Here is a 27,684-nt window from a genome sequence, read left to right as displayed (position 1 = left end):
AATAGGTGTATCGGTTTTCTTAATTAATATATGGAGAAAATGTTATAACGATCATCTTAAGATGTAACATTTTTTTTATAGAGTATTTAATGACGTATTCACATTTGTCAAAAATATTTGAGAATATTAAGAAATTAATATTCTCTACGTTCGTGTATAAGCGAATAGCATCTTCAATTTAAGGTTCCAATCGTGAGATAGCATAACGATGCGTTAAAGGTGTCTCATTAGTATCTCTACTTTAAAGCAAGGTTCCCCTATCCATGCATTCTTTCTTGCTTTCTCTCTTTCTCTCTTTCTCTCTCTCACCCTTGACTGGGCCGCCTAAGTAAAAATCAATAATTCTTTTATCGTACAAATTAACGTTAAGCATATTCCACCCTCGTACATGGAGCCTATGGCTGATGTTACACCGTTTCCTGCCACTCTGTCCTGCATAATATCACGAATCGCGTCGACACTGTTCTTCTTCTACCACGCCTGTTTCCTTAGTACGATTTCTTCATGTACTTTTTCTAAATTTTTAAAGCCTTTTTGACAGCCTATTTGATATAAAGACAATAAGAGTAATACATTTCAATAATCTAGTTTTGTTTATAAAATATTTATCTCAGTCAAAACGTAAAAAAGACAAGTTAATAATTATAAAGATTTATTCATATTAGTATAATATAATATACATACTTGTATATATATATATATATATTTTATTTAAATAAGAAATTCGATATTATTATATGATAATGGCTACGTTTTAATTAATTCTAAAAATTTTGTTAATTTTTTAATTTGAATCTGAAAAAATGTTGTTTACAAAAAGGTTATAGTTCGAGCTAAAACCTTTAGCTTTATTAAAGTATAAAAATCCAAGTTTATTAGTATATACATTTTTGTGCGATTTCATTAATAAGTATTCCTAATTCACCGAATAAATAGCACATGTATATTATGCTGTTATCACATGTGTGAAATCGATAACCATTAAATTAATTTGTTTGCATCAAGCTCGTCGGTGCTCATCGCTTCAGTGTTCAAGTGTCCAATTCATCAAGTTAATCGTAATGGTCGTCTATAGTGGCGTTTCGATGTTAACTTATCGAGTTTTGTTTAAGCGATTTTGGAAGGGAAGAGAAACGCTGCCAGTTCAAAGACATAAAAATTCCACCCACTCGTCACGCCTTGACGAATAACACGAGATGTACGGCGATAAAGCTTTAACTGCCGGCTAACACACTAGGCGACCCGTGCTATCCACATCTTATCGTATGACATTACGGCCCTGGACATGTAGAGAACAAATGGGCCACCCTGCTGTAACGCCTTTTCAGATGTCTGTGTATGCATTAAATTGGGATAACAAAGCCAGGCTGCATGTTATAGATCGAGAATACCTTTACTGCTCGTTGATTTAGTCTTGCTGAAGAAATCAATATCTTTACCCAATAATATTTTGCTTAATTTTTTTATTTCAATTAAAACTGGAATATTCATCATTGATTGTAATTTAAAAAAAAATATATTTTATTATTAGTTTTGAAAGTATATATTATATATAACTTCTATGTTAATATATATGTTAAATGTATGAAAATTGTCTTGTGTTATACGCGATTATTAAATGTTATATAATTTTATATAATTGTCCTCATTTTTATAAAATGCAAAACATTAAAAAAAGATGTGCATTATGTACGTATAATATATGGATATGCAAGATATTTTGGCTGTAGAGTTTCTACACATCAAACATAGGACGCGATGTATAAATTGTTATAATATAATATAATATATAATATGAATAATATTATAATTTATTATATACGTATAAGATGTCAAGAACAAATATTTTATTTTAAATGTCTTTCGTGAAGTTTATTAACGTACTGCCTCTCTTTTTGTTGCAGGTAGGAGTGTTTGAAACCATGCAGGCGATTCGGCCAATATCGTTCGCCAGGTTCTCCGAAACTCGACAGATCGCGACGCGACGCGCCATGTCACGTGTCTCGCGACCTTGACTTCCCATGGCATCGAAACGCTAAGAGGTTTACCTTGGTAAACCCTAGTATCTCGGAATACCACTCGGGGTCTCGGTCGAGGGATTAAGACGGGGTTGTTGAACAGGACAACACAGGAGAGACGGCAGAGACGGGGAGGGGAAGAACAGAGAGGGGGACAGAGTGAGAATGAGAAAGGGAAAGGCGTCTACAGTAATCGTACACCCGTATAATTGATTGAGTCTAATGAGTTAAAGAGGATGCTACGGTATCGATGGCGAAAATTAAAGAGTTCTGGGTCACGGAGGCGGCGATAATCTCGGGACAGAGAAAGTACGGAACTTAGGTACTTGTCCTCCTCCGCTTCGCTTCCTTCTCCGCGCGAACCCCTCCGACATCTCGCTGGTCGTCCACGTCTCGACCGGCGCGGGAGGAAGCGCTGATTGTAAATTAGTTAAAGGAGATGCTTCATTAGGCAACGCGCTGTCTTGGTTCTTGAAGCTGCAGTTTCCCTGCGTTTAACTGTTTTTAAAGGGGCTCGCAGCATAATAACTAGAGGCGCGCAGACTGGTCGATATACATGCAAGTTAAGTACATAATTATCATGTAATTATAAAAGTTAATAAAACGAACGTGTGTTTTATCGGCAAAATGATTTGTCGCGTCAATCACAGTATTAAATCAGGATCATAAATTTCTACATTTATTGATTTTTATCTTTATGAAATTGAAATTACAGCGAAAAATAGAATATAAATAATAGGATAATAGAATACACGTCTATTCGACGATTATTACATATAACTATATATATTTTTAATTTCTCAATCATTATATTTTTACAACTATTCTTTAATCTAATATACATATATTTATATATTATTCTTGCTTATCTTAGTAATATCCACATTTTTAAAACAGGACAATATAGTTAGATATTCCTTCTTTTTCCCTGCCTTATTTAATTGTTCTAGCCATATATTATTCGATGATTGAGAGAAATAGTATGATTACATAGCATATTTAAATCTGCGCGTGTATTAATTATAATTACTACCGTATGATTTTTAATGCATTTACATGTGCATTATTTAATGGAAAGTACCTGTCGCAAGGTGAATAATTAAATCTAGGATTAACAAGATTGTCATTAATTCAAAAGATTAGATTGATCGAAGTAATAAGTGCCTGTAATTCTCGCTCATATGTCTCGACATTTAAATGTCGAAGCTGACTTGAGGAAAATGAGCATGTATCGTGCGTAGAAGTAAATTACCGAAAGCGCATAATCAATCTCTCGAGCTCTATCGACGAGCCGTTAACACATTTCTCTCATCTATACGATATTACATTTTGGCTGGCTTTATTTTCGACGTCTTTTCAATTCCAAAGATGAAACAAGAGAGATGAAAAAGTGACGCGGGCAAGAGATAGGTGGATAGAAAGACGACGGTTAGCTGCGTCCGAAGACGCGCGGCGGAGGCACGCGAGACGCAATAGTGTCTTCCGCGCATCCCCTAGGGAAATTATTGACAGTCAGCGAGGAAATGACGTCGTAAATACCATGGCGAGGCGAAGCAACCGCCCGCTTCAGGGCCTCTTTCCGCTTCGTTTCTCTCTCTCTCTCTCTCTCTCTCTTTCTCTCTTTCTCATTCTTTTTCTCTTCTCCGTCGGCTTCCACTTTGTCCGTCGTCTTCCTTCTGCCGCGTGTAATTCCCGCGATGTTGTTTTCAACGGCCGTGGTTCCGCGGTGCGGGGCGGAAAAATACATGCGTCGGACCAGCATCTATTTACGGACACCATAACACGGCGGTTACTGCGGATAATATTAAGAGTGAACCGCGCGTACCTGCCGGTCGTCTGCTTAGATCACGTCGAGATGCGATGGTTCCTTCGATGAAGAAACATAGCTTTCTTTCTTAATATTTTGATCATCAGTAAAATTTCTACGGACGATGTCTCTCGTTTTGTGAAAATGAGACTTTGCGGATAATCGGTATAAAACTGCTTTAACTCGTTAGCGTTGCAATTAATCGTGATTTTTGTCTTTGCAGCTACTCAAACTTTTATTTATTGCATTATATTTTGTGGAATTAATTTTGCAATGTTTTACGCACATATTATTCTTATACGTCCTGTTTATTAATTATTATGCCATGAGATTCTAAGAATGAACGCATGTTTTTCTTTAAATCTGCATCTATATATATACATATATACTCTATAGCTTTTTTTAAATCTATATTTATACATTTAATCAGGTAATTTTGCTGTTTTAATTTTATGTAATATGTATGCAAAAAATGTAAGATATATCACATATCGCAGATATTCTAAAATTTATAAAATATTTTATTGACGTGATATTTATTATTTATATTATATTATTAAATATAAAATACACATACGTTATATCAATTTTAATTATACCGGTTTCTATAAATAGTGAGTTTCAAGTTGAGTTTGCCGGATTAATAAGAAGAGAATTATCCGACTCCGTGGCTTTAAAGCGTGTAATTATCGTAAAATGATTAACTGCCGCGCGCTGGACCGTAAACCGGCTCGAAATATTCAGAAAACTTGACGTTGTTCGCGCGCTGAGAATATTGCAACTGATGCTCTTCTCCAGTCTCCGTTATCCCAAGCTTTCTCGCCACGTGGTAAAAGAGAAACACATTATTCGCGGGAGCGATCCTTCCTTTCGCCCGGCGACTACCCGGAGAAAAGGGAGTAGTTCTTCCTCGCGAGAGAAAACCGAAGGCGGTGGTATGGGTGAGGGCAACGAAGAGAGGGACGGGTACGAACAACAGAGGCGCATTCACATTCAGGGTAGACGGTGGGGTGGAAGCGTCTGGTGCGCAGGCCAAGAAGCAGCGTGAGAGTGGTGGCGACGTGGATAGAAAGAGAAACGAAGAGACGACTGTGGAACTTGAAGACGGTGGCGACGGTGAAAGACGGAGAGAGCGAACTGCGAGAGAGATCCGCCGGCTCTAAGGGTAGTTATTATAATAAATTTGTCGGGGGTTTAAGAAGCGGAAACAATTCAGAAACTGCGAGCGACTCTAAGGATGTGCTTATCGTTGCTTTTATTCAAATGGAAGTGGAAGGCGACGAGCTGCAACGGATGCGACCTGTATCTATGCGTCCTTCTCGCCTCTCACCGTCTTCTCTGTATTTATACGACGTTCCGTTCTCCTTTGAGCTCTCCGTTGGACTTGTTCTCTTCTGTCTTACCGAAGTGACTAACGGAGATGCGAGAATGACTCAACAATGATAGGGCATTGGTCTTTTGTTACCGTTTTATTCTTGAGTTGCATAAACAAACACAGATTCCAAACGTCTCACTCATAAATATTTTCTTCAATTTTTTATGTATTGCATCTTATGTATTTGTTATCATTGTTCGAGATATAAGACGCTTCTAATAATCTACAGTTATACATCGAAAATTATCTCTTATTGTAGCTTATTTTTTCGACTATAAACTATTCATTTATTTATTTATTTTTTTTAGCTAAGTCTGATAAAACATCATCTTCATTGTTGTTCGCAGGTATATTAAAAAATAAAAATATCTAAAAAAATTATACATATATACACATACACGTCGGCTCGCCGATAACCAAAAGCCATAAGCGCGTTCTGTCACGTGTACTACGCGAATTCCATGTGTCTCTTCGAGTCCGCGTTAACGATCGCGTTCGCGTGAGAATAAAAGGCAATGAAATCCAGGACATTAAAATTTAAGAGCGCTGACTTATATAGGAAAGAGAAGAAGAAAAAAAAAGAGAACGAACGAATCATCCCCCCGGACCACCTTGACTCTGTTTACGACATTCCTGGCAGCGGGGCCGATCATTACGACGAACGATGCAGGACATCGCGCGTCTTTCCAAGGGTGGCTCGAGATAAAAAGGACGCCTCCTGGCGAGAGTTCTATGCGCGCGACGCGAACACGAGGCGAATCGTTCGGCAAGGATTTCGTTTCGTGTTGCATCTTTTTAAGAGCGCGACCGATATAGTTTAGACCCGCAATAAAGGCGGGCCGCGACACTTGGATTTACGGCTTAATTAAAAATACACTGGCCCCGAAGACAGCAACGGAAACTCGTCGAAGCGATGTGGTGGTTCCTTAAAATGCCTTAAATACGAGCCCCCGACTCGCATACTCGGAACTCCTTTATGGGGAATCACTGGTGGATTTTTTCGACCGATAAACGGACCGTTCATGCTCGGCCATCAGCGAAAGTAATACTTTCGTTGCTTTTGTAACGATCCCACGCGAGTCTCGCCTTCGGATATTAAAAACCTGGCGCGATACAAGGCTGCTAGATTTTTGAAACTCGAGATTACATATAACAAATATCCTGGGGATAATACGATAACTTGACATTTCAAAAGATTCGTGAAAAATTAAAAGTCTTTAGGCGCAAATGCGTGTTTTTTTTTTTTTTTTCGTCACAATTCGATGTGTCTAATGATTTATATCTATAATAATATAATGATTTAATAACTTAATCAACGCAGACATATACTTTGTGATACTTCATACAATATCAATATAAACATAATATTTCACATAGTCTTTACGAGATTATATTTTCATAGCATGAATATGTCTTAGCTCGTTTGTCACGAAGCCGTCAGCGGAAAAATAATAAAAGGGTGCGTACGTGCGCAAGCGTACGCACCCTTTCTTATCCTAAGCTTTCTTAATTTTCTTCTTGTAGCCAACGAAGCGCGGGCGAAATTTTTTTTTGTCTCGAGAAGACACGATCATCTCTCCGTGAGACGTAGCGCGCCCGTAAAATCTTTATATACCTACAGAATTGTACTGCATATACATATACACCGCGAGTCACGCGCGCACACAAAGACGGCGGGTCGCCGCGTCTTGTGGCTGCTTTTCCGCATAATCCCACGCGACATAATATGGGGGTTTATCTCGTGGAATCATGGTGGCTTAACGGGATGGTTCCCTCCCTCTGTGAAGACCGCGGATTCCTCCAAGGCAAATCCACCCCCGGTGGAAGACAACGTCGCACATCCTTGAACCCTCTAGGCCATGTATATATTTCCGCCACCGTATATACGTCTCCAATTCCTCTTTCCACCACCCTTCCTGATCCCGGGCGCGGGATTTGCCGTGTCCTTCCAGTAACTTGACAGGACTAGGAAGTCCCGAGGCTCGTAGCGAAAATATTACCTCGTTCCGACGAAAAATGGAGAAAAATGAAAACGCTCGTTGATATCGACGATACGAGCCACGCTGGAATATCGCCTGCAGCACCACAGTGATGATGTATAAAAATCCGGATATATTGAACAGATTCAAAATATCTAGAATATTATGATTATTATTAAGTTTGCTGCAAATTTAATTAAAATGTTTGTCATATTATGCAAGATCTTTTATGTAATTATCGGATTTTTTAATGAAATTCTTTTATATAGAATCATCTCCATCTATGCACTTGTAAATTTATAATATTTAGACACAGCTTTCCGAAATTTGTTTTTCTAGAAACATGATGAAAAAAGATTGAGAGCAAAGATTCCCCGTTGAAGTAATAAAGAAATGTTGTCTAAATTTTTCAGACACCTTAATCGAGCACGTGAGCAGCGCTCAAGTTCGTGAAATTGGTGAATACTTGGGCGCATCCCTCATGCCTTTCGGCAACGAAGCGAAGGACAAGCGAGGAAGGGTGAGAAAAGTTTGGTTGCGCAAGGAAGCGAGACACAATGCTCCCTAGAATGCTATCGCCATCGGGAAAAGTTGGTCGAACGGAAGCGGCGAGGGTGGAATTGTGCGTATGCGAATTGAGTGGAAATAAAGGAGAGAGGCGGAAGGGGAGGAGGGAGAGGGAAGTTGCTGTTATTGATTCTAATGACATTTTCGCGCCGAGGGCTATGACGAGGGTGTAATTGATATCCTAGGACATGAGAGAAGTACGTTTATGTCGTCGAAGAATCATATCTCCTCGACCATGTGACAACTTGAGTCACATTCTTGTTGACTCACAATTTTTTTTTATCTATCTTTTGACAGATCTTTATGAGATACAAGAGGTATGTATGTCGTACATCTTTTATTACTAGTCTAGCATTAAATGAAAACATGATGCTATTTTATTATTATAGCAAAATATATTTCTTTTCTTAAAATAACAGTTTAGAGTGTTCCATTAAACATTTTCGAGATTATCCTACATTCATACCGTGTATCGATATATAAACGTATATTTATCACGTAATAAAGATTTCCATTAAGCACCTTCTCTTACACTCCTGTAACTTTCATCATTGTAATAAACGCGACCAACACTGATTGTTCCTCGCTCTATAAATGAACACCGTGACTTTATGTCTCGCAACACCTGACGTATATATCATATGACATCGCAAATTGATGTAATCATAGGCGTGCGCGCAAGAGGTACATCGTACGATACGATTACGTGGAGATTCTACGAGTTAATAGTATTACTTATGGCTCGTAGAGAGCTGTGAGAGCTATTAATTCAGACGCCGTACCAAGGATGCTTCGTTCATTTCGCTCCTGATCGCGTTCTAAGCGAGGTACGCGAGCTTCTTGTTCCGCGTTTCGGGGCACATCGTACAAATACAGCGACCATTAAATAATGCATCTTATTCGGTGCAGCGAGCTGTGCCTACTACGATCAGAGCGCGTTGGTGACTACAGTGTAGAGTGGTCTTGCGGTGACTTACGAGCCTCGGTATATTTCGGCTTCGGAATTATGGTGGCTATTAATCCACGCAGACATAAATTATATCGTTTTAACAGTACGATATGCGTCATGATATATAAATTTCTGACCTTAAATTCAACGGAAATCGTATAAACGCGAAGGTCGTTAAGTAATGTACTTTATTCGCCATCATCGCCTTAACAACGTGATACAATGTCGTATTAATGTAAAATGGTTCCTGGAACCAATCTTGCTAATTTTACGGAAACTATTAATTTGATATATAGAGCGTCACACACATATTATTGATTGTATTTTAATTTAAAATAATTTTAATAATCAATTTAATATTTAATAATTTAACATTAATAATTAATTTAATTTTTAAAAATGTGTCATCTTTCTGTTTTTATTCGTTAAATTTAAGGAATGATACCAAATAACTATTATCGCGAAATCAATAACGAATATAACGATCTAACGATAATTTAATCATCATATACTTGTTCACTATTGAAATAATAAAAATTACTCGCGAAATTGATATGAACGCTGTGCGTGATAAATTTAACGTCGCGATACCATTATTGATTAAGCGGTGCGAATGCGAAATGATCGTGCGATTATTGGAACAACGAACTGTTTGTTGGTGTTATGAATAATCTGCTTGTTCCAGAAGTAAGATACTCATTTTGAACTTGGAGGGATGCAATGAGAAAACTTTCCCCACGGTGAGAGATTAAAGAGAGCCGTTCACTTGAAAATAAGTGATACAAAATTCAGGAATCTTCTCAAGAAGATCTCATTAGTTGATCTATCATTAGTGTAGCTATTAAAGCATTTAAGTTAATTATCTGGTTGCTCGTCGTTCCGATGATTGAGAAAATAATAATTTAAATAGGTTCATCATTTTTTCTAGATAGCAGCATAATCGAGTCTCATACATATTTATGACTTTTTAATGTATTATTTACATTTTCATGTTAAAGCAGTCATTGATTGATTATATTATGTAGTTATTAGGGATGAAAAAATATGACAAATAATTCCAACAGCTGTATTTTTCAGTTAAAAAAATGATATTTTTGAATATTGTTACTGTACTTGTAATCATTGCATCTTTGCGTTATCCCGAATTCTATGAGTTTTATAAATTTTCGATTCTAATTTAGGAGTAGCATCAGAATATTTTTGCCTAAATATTATTATAATATATTTATATACTATAAATATTAATCTATAAGGACATATATCTATTTATAATTTGTGTCGTAATAAATTTTTTAATATATATGTGTATGCTGATATGAGATTTTTTTATTAAGTATACGTATATTTTACTTCTTCAAATGTGTTTTCTGTATACATAAAATTAAACAAAATCCAGCCTTGAATTTTGTCGCGAATTATAAATCGTTCACATCGAGCTGAAGCATTACAATCGACATCTATCTAACGTTGTGTATTTTTATATCGATTTAATGGAACATCCAGTTGTGTCTTGTTGTGCTCGCAAAAACATGAATATAAATACCGGATAAATCTCGCTCATTAAGGAACGTATTGCGCAATCGCAAATTGTCCTCCCATTCAGGAATCGAACGAGAATTTCGATTACGCATCTCTTGGCATCTCGGAGGGGAGACTAAAGGAGAGATCCGAGAAAGAACCATTAATCCGAGTCGGCTACATAAATGGACGTCACGCCGGTTTCCGACGACATTTCTATGGACGCACGTGTGTGAACGCGAGTCGTAGTGGTCGTCGTCGTCATCGTCGTCGTCGTCGTCGTTGTCGTCGTCGTCGTCGTCGTCGTCGTCGTCGTTGCGGTCGTCGTCGTCGTCGTCGTCTTCGTCGTTTCTGGCATCGTTCCTCAACGATATTTTCTTTTCGCGAGTCGAAGCGCAGCTTGTGGCCACAACGCGGTGTCGCGCGGAAACTGCGGCTTTTGTATGCATATGTAAACGCGTTTACTTATAGGAATTGTCGGGCATTGTGTCGCGCGCGGTTCCAAGCATTCTCTGGGAGAGGTGGGTATACGAGGAAACAACATCGGAGACCGCGTTCACGCGTGTTCACGCACACGTGCGCGGGCAAGCCGCCGTCTGAATGCGACGTTAAGCAAAACGCAACGTGACGGCTATTAATCTTAGCGATGGGCGATGTTTAATCGAAGAAAGTGCGTCGGAGCGTTTGAAAGCAGCGGAAGGATCGTTTGATTGTGAGAAATCGTGGGACGGTTAGCGAACGTGCCGTGCTCTCTTATACGCGTCGACAGTTGTGAATCTATTGCACGCTCGTTTGTGGTTGTAATTTGTCGTGAAATCGATTCGCACGAGTACGTAAGCATATGAAGCAAATTGTGAAAGTTGCTCTGAATGAAAAATATGGTACTATTATTATTAATGTCGTACGAAAATCAATCTAAATCGATAAATTAAATATTTTGCATACTTTGCTATCTTTTCGTCTGCTCTTGGTTTTTTTGAAGTTTTGACTGTAAGCGAATCTTATATACTGTATTATGAGGCTTGAATTATCATTTCTTTTTCGCACAATGAGATCTAATTAGTTACCGAAATCAAGCATGAAAAGTATGTAATGGAAAAAAAGCGGATGACTTTTGCCGCTCTGCTCGTTCTTTCATTGAGACTTTAATTTCTATCCCGAATGTTCCACGAGATTAGCGATTTTATTTCCGCGAAATCACCGCCTATGATCTTGGCGGTAGATTGCAAGTCATTATTGCGACTCATTGTCGACACTGACGAAGGTGCTGAAACGGGTTATGACAGATCCGTCCATTAAGTCCAGAGACCGGAAGAATAAGAGCCGCCAGATGACGATGATGATGACGCCGGTGAAAGCTCAGGATGATAGTGCTGTGGCACCACGCCGTGCCCTGCAGGGTACCACCTCGATGCCCCGTTGAGAACCGGCAATTCGAATACCTCGTAGGGTTTCCAACGTTGTAGATACTCTCACCAAGAGTATATGCGTGTTCTACGCGTGACGCTTTCGTGATTCAAGCGCGTAGGTGAAACTAAAAATTCATACCGTCAACGATCTTTCGCAATTTTTTTTTTCTCAACTCGCAGCGCTGTGTGAGGTCGCAAATTTTTTTTTACAATTGAAAAAAAAATTGACAAGTACTAACTGCAAAATGTGTCGAAACTGTTTCGATTCTTTATTATAAAAAGATTTTAAAAATACAAAAATAAAAGAGAGAAATCATACTATATAACATTATATATATATATATATATATAAAGAATATAAAATTACATAATAATAATTTTTATACTTCTAGTAAATGTATAATTGTCTCAATAAGAGAAGAGAGAGAAAATAGACATTTTTCAGTAAGTAGATTAGGATTTTCTTCATTTTTAATCTAATCTATTTAATATTCTTTTGTCTTTCTATTTTTACATATTATAATCGAATGTGTCAATTTATTTTTTATTACCTTCTTTAATTTTTCATTCGAAAATCAATAATTTACTCTAGTTGATCACAGACTTAGAGTTTCTTGTAAACGTGTTATTCCGAAAAATTGACGAAAATTTCCGGGAAATTTCGGAAAGTTTAATGTCATATGTGTATAGAAAATTTTCTTATTTCGAATGAAATATACTTGTTGATTACATATGCGCGATGGTTTGTCATTATGTACACATCTCGCCTACTGATAACTTGCAGCTGCGTCGTTTTTACTCGTAATATTTTCCACTTTTTTTCTTCTTGTCTGTCTAGTGACGACGGCACTATTAATTTACAAGTTCAAAAGTGGCATACTGAATTGAATACATGGAAAGGGCTTGCCTTAATGCTTCGTTGTACACTGTAATCTTCGGTAACCCGTCAGCCCCTATGATACTTTAATTCCATACATTGTATAGAGGTTTCTCTATGTTAATGATATCTCTAATTGTTACTGACTCATAGACTGTCATCTGGTAACTAATAATCTGTCTATCATCTGGTATGCATTATCTATTTCTATGCATCGCCCATTGTCGAGTTGATGAATATAATTGCAACAATGCAAATGATGATTATATTAGCATTGTTAAAGCATGCTTTTAATTTTCAATTACAAGTGTACATATTTCATTCCTTTTAAATTTACATCTTTTTCTCTAATTTAGTTGAATCTTCATTTTAATATATTTGCTATGAAACGTTATATATGTCGGAAGATAAGAAAATTTAAATAACATCTTACGGTATGTCATTGATGCAACAATCTACAAGCATACGGAACTAATTCTTCTTTCTTTCTTTCTTTCTTTCTCATACTTACATACAAGATTCCTCTTTGCATACAGACACAAGACATAATGTACACGGATATATATAAATTTTTTTTTATACATATATACGAGGACTATAAATATATATCGTCGCCAGCGTTCCGTCAGGTGGCCCCGTTATCCGTTTCCCACGGGTTTTATTATATCAGTCGATCACAATGCACATCGAAATGTCTAAAGATCGAGTGAGAAGAGGTGGCTGCACCTGCAGCCGGCTGCAGCGTGGAGTCCGCGCCGTGAAATAACAGCAACTACCACGCCACAATGATGGCGGCGATTGGAGATACATACATATGTGTCTCTCTCATTGCGATCCCTCGTCGCGATAGACGTTCCAGAATGCAGGCCACTTTGTTTCTGAAACGAATAAGGTGGTCTTCAACAACTTTAAAGTGAGCTACAAAGCGTCGCGTGCACGAAAGAGTCAATTATAACCGTGTAAATATCGGGTAATTGTCTCGCAATTCCCTCTTATTTGCCAGCTCACGAATTATTTGCGGCAATGCCACTCAAAATATTATCAGAGATGTACAGAAATTAGTTGCGCAGCCGTCCCATTATGTGTGAATACGATGATTGCTGGATATTTATGGTAAAGTGGTTTATGCTGCAAGGTGAGGCAAGAGATCAAAAGTTTGATAATTTTTATTTTCCATATATACACATAGTTTTTTGTATATATAATTTAATATAAATTTTGCGTCAGGTATATTATAATATAGTTGTTAAAAATATTCGCGTATAATATTACGTTTAATTATTTATTCTATTCAAATTTACATGAATGACAATATCTTTTTTTTTCTATACATTTTTAACAAACTACATTCTACATTAATCTCTGCGATTATCATCTTACTTGCTTGCAAAAAACGACTTGGCGAACGTTGTAGTTTATTCCAATATCGATCTTCTACGGATACGTTATCGATTTCTACGATAACGAAAGAGGACAGTATGTATACGTACGCGTGTAAATACGACGAGATGATCGCGGTGGATGGCGAACCAGCAAATAAATCGCTCTACAGCCTTTGAGGGGGTCGTTTTGTATAAGGGCGTAGTATCATCACTACTAAACGTGTACCCAGTGCCAGCAATTTATCAAGTTCTTGCTACGCTCGCATTAATAATGGGATTTATCAGGCAATATCGATCGATCTTCCGCGACCGGTGAAACTTACATCATCATGATCCGGACTCACCTGAACCGGTTGCTTGCTCGTGCACGTCGACCGCGACGATTCTACTTGAAATTTATCACTCGCTCTCGGGACCTGCGGTCATTTGTCACAAGTGCAAATTTGAATCCGCGCGCACGAAATTGCGACGCTCGCGTTATCGACACGTTATTATCGATCGATTTTCTGTGAAACGTTTCCAGCGCAATCTATAACATGGTGTAATCTGTACACAACCCATTATCGTACGTATTTACACCACGTGTTTTCACGATCGTCTCTTTTAGTCGCCCATTTTTAAACTTATTCGTTGGATTGATACTGAACACTTAATAAAATATCATTCTCGTCGATATTTTTTTTATTATGACTATATTTTCATTTATTGCTTGTACGTGAGTTAAGACTTTATGTGCTGTGGTTTATGATTATTTTTTTTGCGTTTTATTTCAAATGTATATTACACGAACAAGATTTTAAGACGAAGAAACGAATATCGAAGTCGATGTTTTCATTGATATTATTCGTTACTATTCTCTCTCAACTTATTACAATATTATAATTGGTATCTTCTGTTAATATTACAAATTAAATTTTTTATTAAATTCTTTTATTGAATGTTTTAAAAATATTGCATATATATTTATGTTAAATATAGTTTTAAATAAGATAATTTACAAGATTATGCCATTTTTAAACAATAAATGCAATAAGGTAAATTGCTTTAACACAATAGTTTTTATATGTAATTAAATAAATTTAATAAATTTTAAAAGTATTTGTAAAATTGAAAATATTAATTGTATATGCATTTAATCGTAGCAAAGTTCGAACATGTTTATTCAACTTCATCAAAGAATTACAGATGTGATTATTTCAATGAACATATATTCTGATATTTTTTTATGTATAAAATGTAGACACTCTAAAGCACAATCTTAATATTATTATCAGTCTTTATAATAGTTATTTCTAGCGTGAATAGCTTAAATTTTACGCATTCTTGCAAATGTATTGCTAACATACGTTAATAAGGAAAATCAAAGAACACGTTGTTCACGTCGGATAAATCTCTCCGACTTCAACAGGATTTTACATTTGAAACCGGAATTTTCGCTTTCGACCGACTTTTGATACCAACCGCAGTCTGCGGTACTGTATAAGTACCGTTCGTTTCTCGCGATGTACGCAAATTATATAACTGCGAAGAAGCCGCCGCTTGTCAGCGTGTGGGCTGACCATCGATACCTCTTTCATCGTCGACAGGTTTTCATTCAACCGACACGACACGCAATTGCTCGAGACGAAGTGAAACCGCCATTCTTACGTCGTCGCGGCCTTCGCGATGGGAATTTTTTGCAGCCCTTCTTTCAACCGGCTCCCATCAGCCGCCACCGGAACTGGGTCAGTCTGTGTGACCGAAATTTAAATAATAACCGACCATTTCTGTCACATTTTTTAGAGCAATTTTACATTATGTAAACCAGAAATACCGCGCGCGTATATCTCCACAGCACGAAGAAGCGGTGGCTGCATCGGCAACGGTGTTACACAGTGTTTAAAGATCGATTTACGGCCCGAAATCCGGTAATTTAGCAGCAGACACATAACAAACAGCTGTTATACGTTTCTCATATGTGTGCGAATTCGAATCTTCCTTCGTACTTTGTACTGGACCACTTTGTAACAGTCTACCGAATTTTTTTACCTTAATACCCATATAAATTATCGGACGTTTTAAATATTTATCGTTACGGATAAAATACAGATATAGAAATAAACGTTTGATTCCTCTCTGTTTCATTTAATTTTAACATTACTGTATCATGATAAATTTATTTTTTAACGCTAGGTGATTCAAGTATTTCGGTTATTTTAATTGACAAGTGCTTTTTAAACAATTATGAGTCCTATATAATTTATATAAGTATATTTTATATATGAAAAATGCCAAAGGATGTATATCGCTCATTCCTGCCGGCACTACTATTCACGCTTCATGTGGGCCAATCTTTGCCGTTCCCACACTTGAGTGTTCCGTGGTCATTCTTCTTCTTCGTTTCTTCCGTCGGTCGTCTTGGCGTTTGCAACCCTGCAATCTATCGCAGGCCCCACGCCACGCTAATTCTAGGGCTCCGAAATGCATCTTGGTGGAATCGTCCAGAAGAGCCAAACGGTCAGGTTTAGGTTGTAAGGTTGAAATGGCAGTTGTCTGCATAGCAAACAATTAAAATGCACAGACTGCTCTGTTGCTTTTCTCCTTCTCTTCCAACGTCGTTGAGAATGAAGTTAGCGAAGAGGCTGAAACGTGCGGAAGGTAAAAGCAACAAAAGCACAAGTGGTAATGACCGTACTTTACTGTAGAACCGAAAAAGGCGGATAAACGTAGCCATGGCACAAGAGGAATGCCTCGTAAATCCAGCACGGATGTTTTGCTCCGTATTATTCTTCTAAGAATTCGTCTTTTAATATTTATACCGAGGTTATTCTTTCTTCGGCTACGATGCTAATCTTTCGTATTAAAGTTGTTTATGCGCTAACAAATATTTCATAAACAATTTATATTTTAAATTTAAATTAAAAAATGAATATCTTTATACAACATACAACATGTGTATCAATAAGAACGAATTAGATAATTAAACAGAATATTTAAATAGGAATATGATATATGTAAAAAATTTTTCTTTATTTCTTTATTTTACTTTTGAAGAGTAAAACACTTATTTGTCGTTATACGAAAATAATATATATATATATATATATATATATATATGTGTGTAGAATTTATGAATGATTGATATGAGGAAAGAGAGCAAAAGAAAGATGGAAAGAAGATTCTGATTATTAGAAGGAGATTCTTATTATATGGAAAATATATCACGAGCAATGATGGCGAACGTCGGAAAGTGGACAATTGTGGGGCCCTCTTATTTTGTGGGACCTGTTCATACGAAACCACTAAGTGGAATTTTGCGGCTCCTCCGACCAGTGTGAACCGCTATTTAAATGTGAAGGAGATGACTATGCCAAAGAAAAGAGTGAAAGTGCGTCCGAAATAAAATACGATGTTTCTTTACTGACAACAGTTGAGTTATGTTACATTTGAGGAGTATTTTTTTAAATTTTTATTAATTTTGGTGTTTTAGGATTTATAATGCAAGATTTTGAATTTTTACATTTCCTGACGAACAGAAATTGTTTAATACTTCACAGAAATTGATGTTACATTTTTTTCTTCCTCTCTTTTTCTCTCTTTCGCGCTTTTAAAAATTGTGCAATTTAATTTAATTATAATTTTATATTAACTAAGAATTTACATTTAATTGATAACTTAATTTAAGTAATATATTGATTTTAATTAAAAATTATAAAAGTAAAATAAGATTTAATTTTCTTATTTATATAAATGGGATTTAAAGTATTAACATAAAATAAGAAAATAATTTAATTATAATTGTTATTTTTTTCTTTTTCTTGTAATAATGCAAAATATAATACTAAATTAAATACTAAATAAAAAATTAATATTAAAATATAATTTGTATAAAATAATTTATAATAATAACGCGATTTATAATTCTTCAGCACTCAGTTTTAAAATATTGTAAAAAATGAATTGCTTGTGATCTTAATCCACAACGTTATATCACTCTTGACATCTCGACAAGATCAAAATGTAATCGGAAACCAAGTCGCCTCAGGACATCAAATTCGTTTTCACTCACAGTTTCAGGTAAAATAATATTCAGGAACATGAGCCGTGAACATGAGCCCATCGTATCACCGTGAAAATCTAGTAGAACATATTAGATTCCTCGTTGTCTAGCTGATGATGCGATTTCAAATAAGTTCAAAAAATTTGAGCAGCAGATGGCCTGCAGCAGTATATTTTTACTGTTCTAATCTAAATCTTTTGATGCAATTTTACACATATAAATGATGAAAGAATTATTTTCTATGAGAATATTGCACTCTATATTGATTTAATCATCGATTATATTTGAATATTTCCATTTTTATTTGAAAATTTTCATTTTAAACAAGCTCATTATATGATGAAATTATCGTATTTCACTTTTGTAAATAATAGGAAACTTACCGCTAACTTTTACGTAAAACTTCTGTTGTAGAGTATATCGAGCAACAAGTTTTGAACGTTATCGATTGATAGTGACGGTAAACCTGAAACTTTATTACGATAATAGCACAATGAGAGGTGATGTATAAAATGCAAGCACTTGTTACGCGGACCGTCTATGTATATACAAGCTTCGTATGACAATCGGTGAATGGAATCTGCCACATGCTTTTCATTGTCTTTGTGATTGATAGCGATCCTTTTCGTTCTGCCTTTCTTCAAATTTGTTTCCATCTTTCTTGGCGTTGCTCTCCGGCCACGGTGCTATTTGTCAGTAATCAACGGCAATCCGAGCACTCCATTGCGAATCGCACAAAGACACTGCTGGACCATTGTCCTTTGAAATGGATACGAAGAAGGGAATCTTTCCCCTTGCCGAAATTAGGAGTGCTTGTCGTCCTGACAGATGGAGAACTCGGAACACCACTATTACGACGATGGACAAAGATTAAAATTATTGCATGCTGTCTCGGAAGAATCTCGTACAAAAGAAAAATAATATCTCCTTTTTACGTAAATGTACATATTCATATCACGGACACAATGAGTTTTTTATAATATAATTTGCTTTTTATATCGCGTTGAGATAAGGCAGTATCATTTCTTTATTGGTCACAATCTTTTTTTTTAAAGATGCTTATAATACAAATAATGTACAAATATTTGAAAGATTGAAGCATGACTCTAAATTATATTCGCAATAGTTACTAATTATTCAACAGTGATTAATAGACTAAATTACATTATGATTCTTGCAATTGTTTTTCTTAATTTTATAATATATATTAATATTGAATTTTCTTTTACAGTGAATTATGTATATTTTCAAATTAATAAAAGTAATCATATTCTTTTCAACTCTCAACAGAATTTTGCAAGACATACACTTGATAAGATTCTGATATAATTAAGGTTTTCGGTCTCGACGCAATTAGATATATCACATATTTTAAAAATAATTCCGTATTCACAGATTGCGTCAGAGTCATTTGGAATTCTTTTTTTGGACAACAATCATCTCTTCAGTTTAAAAAAAACATCTTATTCCACAGTTAAAGATTTCACTCGTAGTCACACGTGGATAAACACAGCTCTTCTAACGAAGGGGATACATGAAGTGTCCGAGATCCTTGGACAGTCGAAAGAGATGGAAATGAGTCAGCTGCCCCAGAGAAACCTTTTTCTCTTCTCTTTTGTAATTTTTATATCGCGCATAATTCGTATACTGATCTGCGATGCAACGAGGCTCTCAAACGTCCATTAAAAAATCGGTAAGAAAGATTGTTTCAGTGAGTGGAAGTGCAGCGATGCAACGGGAGAATTAGTACTTGAATTGCTTTATCGAGATTTGACGATGGGATATGAATATGTAAAAGACAGGGTCGTTGACGTTCAAAGACTTCGAAAGATCTCTCTCGTTCACGATCCTGTAGCAAAGCGATTCCTGGCGACGTTTAGTGAACGCGATTTTATCTTCTCCAACATGTGAATGGCAAAATAATTTATACCATTATATATCTAAATAATACGAGATTAATATATTTAAGTATAAAAAAATTTTTTTTAGAAAAGGCAAATTATTTTTTCTTTGACACATATAATACAAGTGAAAGTAAATTATGTTACAGAAAATAGTTGTTTTTTTTCATATTATTAATTTTTACGAATTTTATTGCATGCGAAATCAAATGAGGAATTATCCGGCTAATCAAATATTAATACGACAAACACTCAAGATTAAAAGTTCTCAATGATGTTCTTGGATCGAGAGATAAAAAACTTGGTTAATGTTACCACATCGACGATGAAACCGCCATCGAGATACTCAGATACGATCTCGCGGTGCTTCGATACCTTCACGATCGAGACAATCTTGTGAGAAGAGAGACAGAAAACAGCAATGGAGAAAGAAGAGCTGGAAAAGTAGCTGTATTTGTCGTGACATGCCGCTTTGCCCGTTGGTCATAGCCCTTGGAGCGCGCCGGCTCAAAGGTTTTCAACGTTTCTTCTTCACGATTTCTGATACCTAGAAGCGATTTGAGATTCAAATGCAGATAACATAGCACAGTTGAACGATCGTATCTAGATGTCAGTTATTCCGGTTCCCTTTGACGGCATCGTTCTCGCCGCTCAATTGAAGTTTAGCATATTCTCTCTTTCTATTTTCTTTCTACGATCTCGTGAAACTAGCTAATTTGATACAGAACACGGATCTATAATTATTAATCGATTGCATCGACGACGAATTGATTACAAATTAATATGTAACTTAATTTTGGAACCAACAATTTTTTGATTATAATTTTCAATCAAATCTTATCATACATTCTAATTAAATACGTAACCAACTTTGCTTCTAATAGTTGGAGAACTCTTCCTGAAAAATTTCTTATTTAATTTTTTTTGAAAATTTTAGAAAACTTTTTTCTAGCATTAGACAGTCTTTTTCTAAAAAAAAAGTAATACATATAATTATATTTACAACTGATATCTTCTCACTCAAGTACGATATTGCATCATTCACATACTTCATGCGGTAAAGTGTAAAAATATGCCGTGATGCTTTGGGGATAAAGTATTGCGAACAACCAAGTTTTGACTAAAAAAAAAAAAAAAAAAAAAAGAAAAAAAAAGAAGGTAATGCGCCAGACCAAACTGAAGGATTATTTTTGGGATCGGTAGCGCTCATAGGACGGGATTCATCCGTCGGGCGGATTTTTTTTTAGTCAGTGACACTAGATGCCGTCTAGGGGAGGCCTTGTCGTCGGCGACGACGACAGTAAAAGAAGATCGGAACTACAAGAGCATACGAGAACGAAAAAAAGACGATTATACGACGAAGTAAAGAACAGGAAGATATCTCGAGTGTTGAATTACTTGACGGGTATACGGGTCTCGTCTCTCTCGAAAACCGCTATTATGGTTTCCCGTTGCATCCCGTGATCCCCTGAATCAGTCCTTGATCAAGAGATTAATTTATTATTTTTTATGGAAAAATTGTATTGCTAAAAATTTTAATAATAATATAAAATATAAAATTGCTCGTTTTTCATCTATTGCTCATTATAGTTCCTTATTCAAATAATTTCTAATTGTAATATATGTTGTCATTTGATCCAGCGCATAAATATACGATTACTAAATAAACATATGATTACTGTTATAATAATCATTATCCATTATAGTTTGGTTTTTTCTCGATAACGCTTATATATTTTAAAAGTGATAATAAATCAGGAAGAGGATAAAATCTGGAAAATTGAGAGTACCCGAGGAAAGAAGAAAATTAGAAACATTGTACCTAAAACAAGCACAACGGAGAGAAACTCTAGCATATCCCGGCATATAAATATTTTGAATGAATATCTACGCGCGCGAACATGATTTCAATGATATCTGTATTTGTTTCCAATTACGAGGTACACGGGCGAAGCGGTGTAACTGCGACAGGAAAACGGCGGCGGCGCGGTATCGATCACGGGCGCCAGTGTCCTGTATATGCAGCCTCGAGAGATCGAACGAGGCTGATTTTCCGAAACGGGCGACACGCGATTTCACGGGCGTTAACTCGAATCGGGCCGAACCGTCGATAGGCGCTCGATCGCGACAAGATAAATGACCGTGTGCCCGGTCGACCAGCAAACCGGCACTATTCTCCCAATTATGTGGGGTCTCCATCGACCCCAGTGTCCACCTGTCGCCGGGAACAACATGATTGATGGACCACACGCGCGCGTGGTGCGTGCCTTTGCACGACTTCCTCCCGTTCGCCGTTCTCTTTCGACCGCCGATCTCACGCGGTCTTGAAATTCGATATCAATCGGCACCATTGAAGCGAGGAAGTTTGGTACCATCTCGCATTATTGTTGTCCATCGCCGCTTTCAAAAAAATCGAAACGAAGGGTTCTCATGTCGCGCTACTTCGAATTTGTATATAGTCTAATTTTTTTTTTTGTTTAAAGTGTTTTTCTTTACATTTTTATGAAAATATAAAAATACAGATAATATATAATATATATGACGTAAAGTAAATGTAATTAATAAATGTCTTAGTAATATTAATATTTTAATATTACAGGTTAATAGAACAAGGATCGTCTTTAATAAATTTTTCAAAATTTTTTCAGCAGCACACTATATTTATACGAAAATATTAATATTATATTTTAACACATAAGAGAAGGAGAGACAGATATTTAAAATTTTTATTATTGTGCTCTATAATATATGTACATAAAAATATACAATTTATAAAATATTACAAAAAATGTTTTATTTAACTGATTTTATGTATATTTAGCTTTACTTTTTATATAAAGTATATGATATATAATATATTCATGATATGATTTGATATAATTTATTTAACACTAACAAAATATTTTTATATTGCTCGTGCAGTATAGAATTTCATGAAGGATGAAGTAAGAACCTCGGCAGTTTTATTTACATGATTAAAGTATTAACTTTAATTAAAATTGTGTTAGTTAATAATTTTAATTTCTCGGATCACTGCGACGTATACACGTGTTCATTGACGTTTTCATCGAAAAATCAAAAGGTTCTTTCGAGCATCGGGGTCACACGAGATGCGCAAATAAGAATAATAATCATTAACACTTGATCGTTAATTGAACGTGTCGGCGGCGTCTATGGACCTTTCAGCTTTAATCACTGTAATTATGTATTTATAAATGCTACTTAACATTCGGCGGTGATAATCTATAGGCGCCTCCGCATCATATATTATATCCGCATTAAACGCAAGAAAAGAACATCAAACACGCCATATCGGGACCCCGTCTCGCTGCTATTGCGATTTCATGTCGATATTTCAGCCATCTCTCGATCTTTTCTCCGGCGGCGAAACAGCCGCTGGTGTGCTATCTTGCCGGCAGATTGTCGTTTCGAGCAGATAATTCTCGCTCTCGCGTGTTAATTAACGGGTAATGGCGATTATCAACGCCGTCGCGCGTACTTATTAGCGCAGTCACGAAGGTGACTATGAACGACGTTCCCCATAAGAATGTGTGAGCTAAGGCTCGCACGACTTACTAATGAAGCTATATCGGCGCCGCCTATGGTAATTAAATGACGAGAATATTTCTAGAAGGTATCTCGAAACAGTTCAAGGGAATATTCTGTACGCCCGAGCTACGTAACATGTGTACCTATGTATCGTCAAATTATGATAAATAAAATATTTTAGCGAAAAAAATCCGCGTATCAATGTTCCTCTAATGAGTAAATATTATTAGAAGACTCTTGTAGAGCACACATTTATAAAAATAGTCAATCGGAAATAGAATGTCCGCAATGTAGAGCTTTGTGTGATATATTTCCTTCTATTATTATTAAATCATAATTATTTCGATGAATTTGGTACTCTCTATTTTTGTCTGATTAGATATTATTGTCTACTTATCAAACATTATTATAGTATAAGCTCACCTTTAATAAAGAAAAATTTATTTAATAATTCTATATTAAAAATTATTGATTGTCATCTGTGAGAAAGATTTTAAAAAACTATAATGAAAAAATTTTTTGTACTTTTCTTATGTTTCGACAATAGAACTGATGAATAGACTTCTGTGAATCGCGATTAAAATTCTAACCGATATGTAAAATTTGTAAACTGACGATTATATTTTTACGAGCGTGCAACGCGATGATAAATGTAAAGATAAACAGTTTGTTAGACCATTCTGCATAAAATGCTTTTTTATTTGAACACGAGACGTTTATAGCGCGTACTTTTACAGATTGCATTGATTATCATTTATCTTACGGTTAATTAAAAAATTAATTAAAATTATCGAAAACAGTGAGTAACATGTTTACGTTAACGACCATAAAAACTTTATCACGCCGTTTGCAAATTCGTTAAAGATAAAAGTGGAGAGCAGAGATCGAATTTAAAGGAGCGTTGTCGGTAGCTCGAGCATCATGCGTATATGCATCGTTGTTAACGTTATCGCTCAGTGTAGTGTGCTGTATTTCCAGCAGATGTGTATAAGTAACTGCGCTTGCGATACACTTGACTGTTTCATCTAGATACGCGGATGCGTGCGGTGTATGTCCAACTTAATTGCAGGCGTATAAATAAACTGCTTTATTTGCACGACCATGCGAAATCACTGTCTGCATCAGCGGTAGGGATAATCAAAGCCAGCCGCATTAATTGCCTCGATCGTTTGACGATGGATTAAAAGCGAGACTAAGACAGCGATAGATGGAGTGAGAGAGGGAGGGAATGATGAGGACCAGAGGTCATCCCGATGCCAACATTGGCGTATACATTGGCTGTTCGATAACGATTCAATCCCCTGCAAAATGCTATCCTGTTGTAAAATCTCGCCCTAAAATTACATTCATGTTACTGTTTCATTTATTTTGTACATATATCTTGGATATGTTATTCTGTATACTATGTTCGAACTGTAAATGAAAAAGAAAAGTGTGTAATTAAATAGCGTTGCGTATATATATGAAATATTTGATTTCATATTTTTCTTTTAATGGATTTAATATTTTAATTATAGATGTACTTGCATAAAGATGTGCGTATTTTATCTTTAGTTCATTAAAATTGATATATGATAAATAAAAATTTAAAATTGACGGTAACAAAACTCATGAGAAGTATACAGACATTTTTACATGCTTAATATAAAAATAAAAAAAAATACAAAATATAATATAATGTTTAATATCGACAAAGTCATATATCGATAGACATATAGTTTTTTATAAAATTATATATGTTCTAGTGTACAATAAATATTAATACAATATTAATGCTAGTACAATAAAAATTAATAAAATAATATTTTTGAGAAATTATTCAATAAACTGTTTTTACTTTAATATAATTCAATTTTTTCCGCAATTGTGTCACTATTGATAATGGAACACGTTTGTTTCTTTATTTCCCCGATTTATACCAGTATGAATTTAATAGCATGATTCTTTCCGTAACACTTTGAAAAGATTAAATGTCTCGCAGTCAAATGGCATCATTAATACCACTTTCTAATTCACCAAACTAGCGGAGACTGAGCCGATTTGAATAATGTCGAAATGCCGTTATTGACTGTCAATAATGTTTGCAGCAAATGCAAAAAAATAACCAAGTCTGGCATCATTAACTGACTAAAGCCATTTGATTATTCCAAAAGATAAGAAATATTGCAATCATACATCTCGTTATTAACGCGTCAACTTTTAATTTGGCACGGTACAAATGCCCGAGTCGCAATAAGCAAAAACATACGCTAATTTGATCGATTACAAAATGTCATTACTGATCGCGCAATGCTTTCACATGTCGAGCGAATAGAACGCATCATTTATGTCGAAACTGCAAAGACAATTTATAACAACTCGAAGGAAAATTTAATACATACGTCGTGGGTTAATAACATCAATCTTACCTTTTACATGGCAAAAGTAGAGAGTATAATCAAACATGTAATTTAATGTTTTATACATATTTGAGAATATCTCTCTTTCGCGGTTTTCAGTATTTTTATGAAAACGTATTAACATAGGTACTTGGAATAATTTATCAATTTTGCAATTTCACTCATACGTATTATATTGCTGCAAAAAGTAAAAGCTCGAACTATTGCAAGAAGCAGAAATTTCTCCAATGAATGTCAGACGCCATCAATCTTTACATATCGGAATATATGAATTATAAATCGATACTGATAATAAAAAGGAAATTTTTCAAGAAGCTGCGACTTTGATTGCGTTAAGCGAGAATCTCATGCACGTAAAATAAAAAATAAAAAAAAAAAAAAAAAAAAAAAAACGCGTTCTTGCTGATTTATATTCGCGTCTCGGAGTTTTCATTTTTCGCCGTTTTCCTTCCTCTACCGTGAAGCGCCCTTTATTATTTCGCCGGCTGCATTGTACTCCGCCGCCGTTACCCCGTTACGCGGATGAGAAATCGCCTTTCCACTCGTGGATGAATGCGGCCGGTGGGTATACAATCGAAGTCGCGGCATATAAGAGGCGGCAAAAAGCAAAACCGACAATGGACCGCGAGATTTCGTCTCGAATCGTATCAATCGCTGTCGGGGCACAATCCAACCTTAGCGACGTGTTACCTGCTCTACGCGCGCTTTATCAGACCGTCGAGTTCCCCCTTTCGATGCCCCCGGCTGATCACAATGGAGATTCATCGATACGCCATCGATACCTATGGAGTACTTACATCCATGCCGAGCAATGTGCGTGAACGTTTCTATTGTGCGCCTGTTTGCATGTAATATACCCGCGATCTGTGAGAAAACAGAGCGGGTGAGATTTTAATCTTCGTGTTTTTGAAAAGAACTAGTATCAAGTGTCGAAGAATTAAGAAAAGATACATATAATAATTGTTCGAACTAATGCGTTTGCGAGATTAATTGATGATCATAAAACAATATTTTAACAGGTAGATTTTAATAAACGTAGAAATGTCTGAGAACAATGACTAATTTTTATAAAGTTAAAATTTTTTTACTTAATCCAATGTGATATAATAATTGAATTTAATGTGAAAACTTTCATTTTGTCGCTTTTGTCCTTCCTGGATAATTAAATGAAACGATGCAATTACTCAGATTATGTCATTTGCCGATTTGCTCATGTATGACGAATAATAGAGGAATCTTTTATGGGTTAGCTTTTTCCATTACAGAAGAAAAGCGCAGTTGGAACTGCATGACTAAAGGGTTACGTGCTATTGCGTGTTTTGTAAAATAGAGTGGTATTCTTCGACACACGTATTTTTCGGCACACGAGGATTGCTGTGGGGCGAGCCACCCTTTTTCGATGCGCAATGACGTTTATTGCAGTGATATTAATCGATCAGGAAGGGTCGGTGACTGGTTGGATCGTTCCTCCTTTTCCCCTCCTGCTCTTTTTCTACAACCCTGTCTACCTGTTTATATCGTGTTCCATGTGAGAGGGATATTTGCGGGTACACAGTACACTGCGGTGTTGTTTGTGAACGATGAATATATGTATAAATGACTCAGAGAGAGAGAGAGAGAGAGAGAGAGAGAGAGAGAGAGAGAGAGAAAGAGAGAGCCGTTTGAATAGCTGCGCTTGAAAAATATGTTTTGTCTGGAAAATGGGTTTCGATTTATATAATGCATTTTAAGAGGATTTGCAAGCCGCGTTACCCATTGACGATTTTCGCGGCGCGCATTATTCATTTGTATTTGTAGCGTGTTCAAAATTAAACGAAATCGGGAACGTCGATAGATATTCGCGTTTGTTAATTTTATCTACGTTTTATTGCCGTTTGTTATCTCTGATATTCATGCACGTAGATGGCTCGGTATT

The 27,684-nt window shown here is 35.9% G+C and overlaps 1 protein-coding gene across 6 annotated transcripts in view; it reads left to right on the top strand.

Annotated features, from left to right (window-relative positions):
• The window catches only part of LOC140663336 (UPF0489 protein C5orf22 homolog), a 244,223-nt gene that overhangs the window by 177,607 nt on the left and 38,932 nt on the right, over nucleotides 1-27,684 (top strand). For 3 of the 6 annotated variants that reach the window (XR_012046256.1, XR_012046259.1, XM_072887397.1), the window contains one exon: nucleotides 1,905-9,968. The exons of 1 other annotated variant lie outside the window; for it this stretch is intronic. Coding sequence is in view for 2 of the 5 variants with exons in the window: in XM_072887397.1 (XP_072743498.1) it covers nucleotides 1,905-1,908 (4 nt within the window). In the remaining 3 variants the exon portion in view is untranslated. Of the gene's footprint in view, nucleotides 1-1,904; nucleotides 9,969-27,684 lie in introns of those variants that run through there. 2 more of the 6 variants (XR_012046257.1, XM_072887394.1) reach the window with 2 other exon arrangements.

The sequence above is a fragment of the Anoplolepis gracilipes genome, chromosome 3, assembly GCF_047496725.1.
Source record: "Anoplolepis gracilipes chromosome 3, ASM4749672v1, whole genome shotgun sequence".
In the NCBI taxonomy this organism is placed as follows: domain Eukaryota; kingdom Metazoa; phylum Arthropoda; class Insecta; order Hymenoptera; family Formicidae; genus Anoplolepis; species Anoplolepis gracilipes.
Note: the sequence above shows the minus strand (reverse complement) of the source record. Positions and strands in the feature narration are given on the sequence as shown.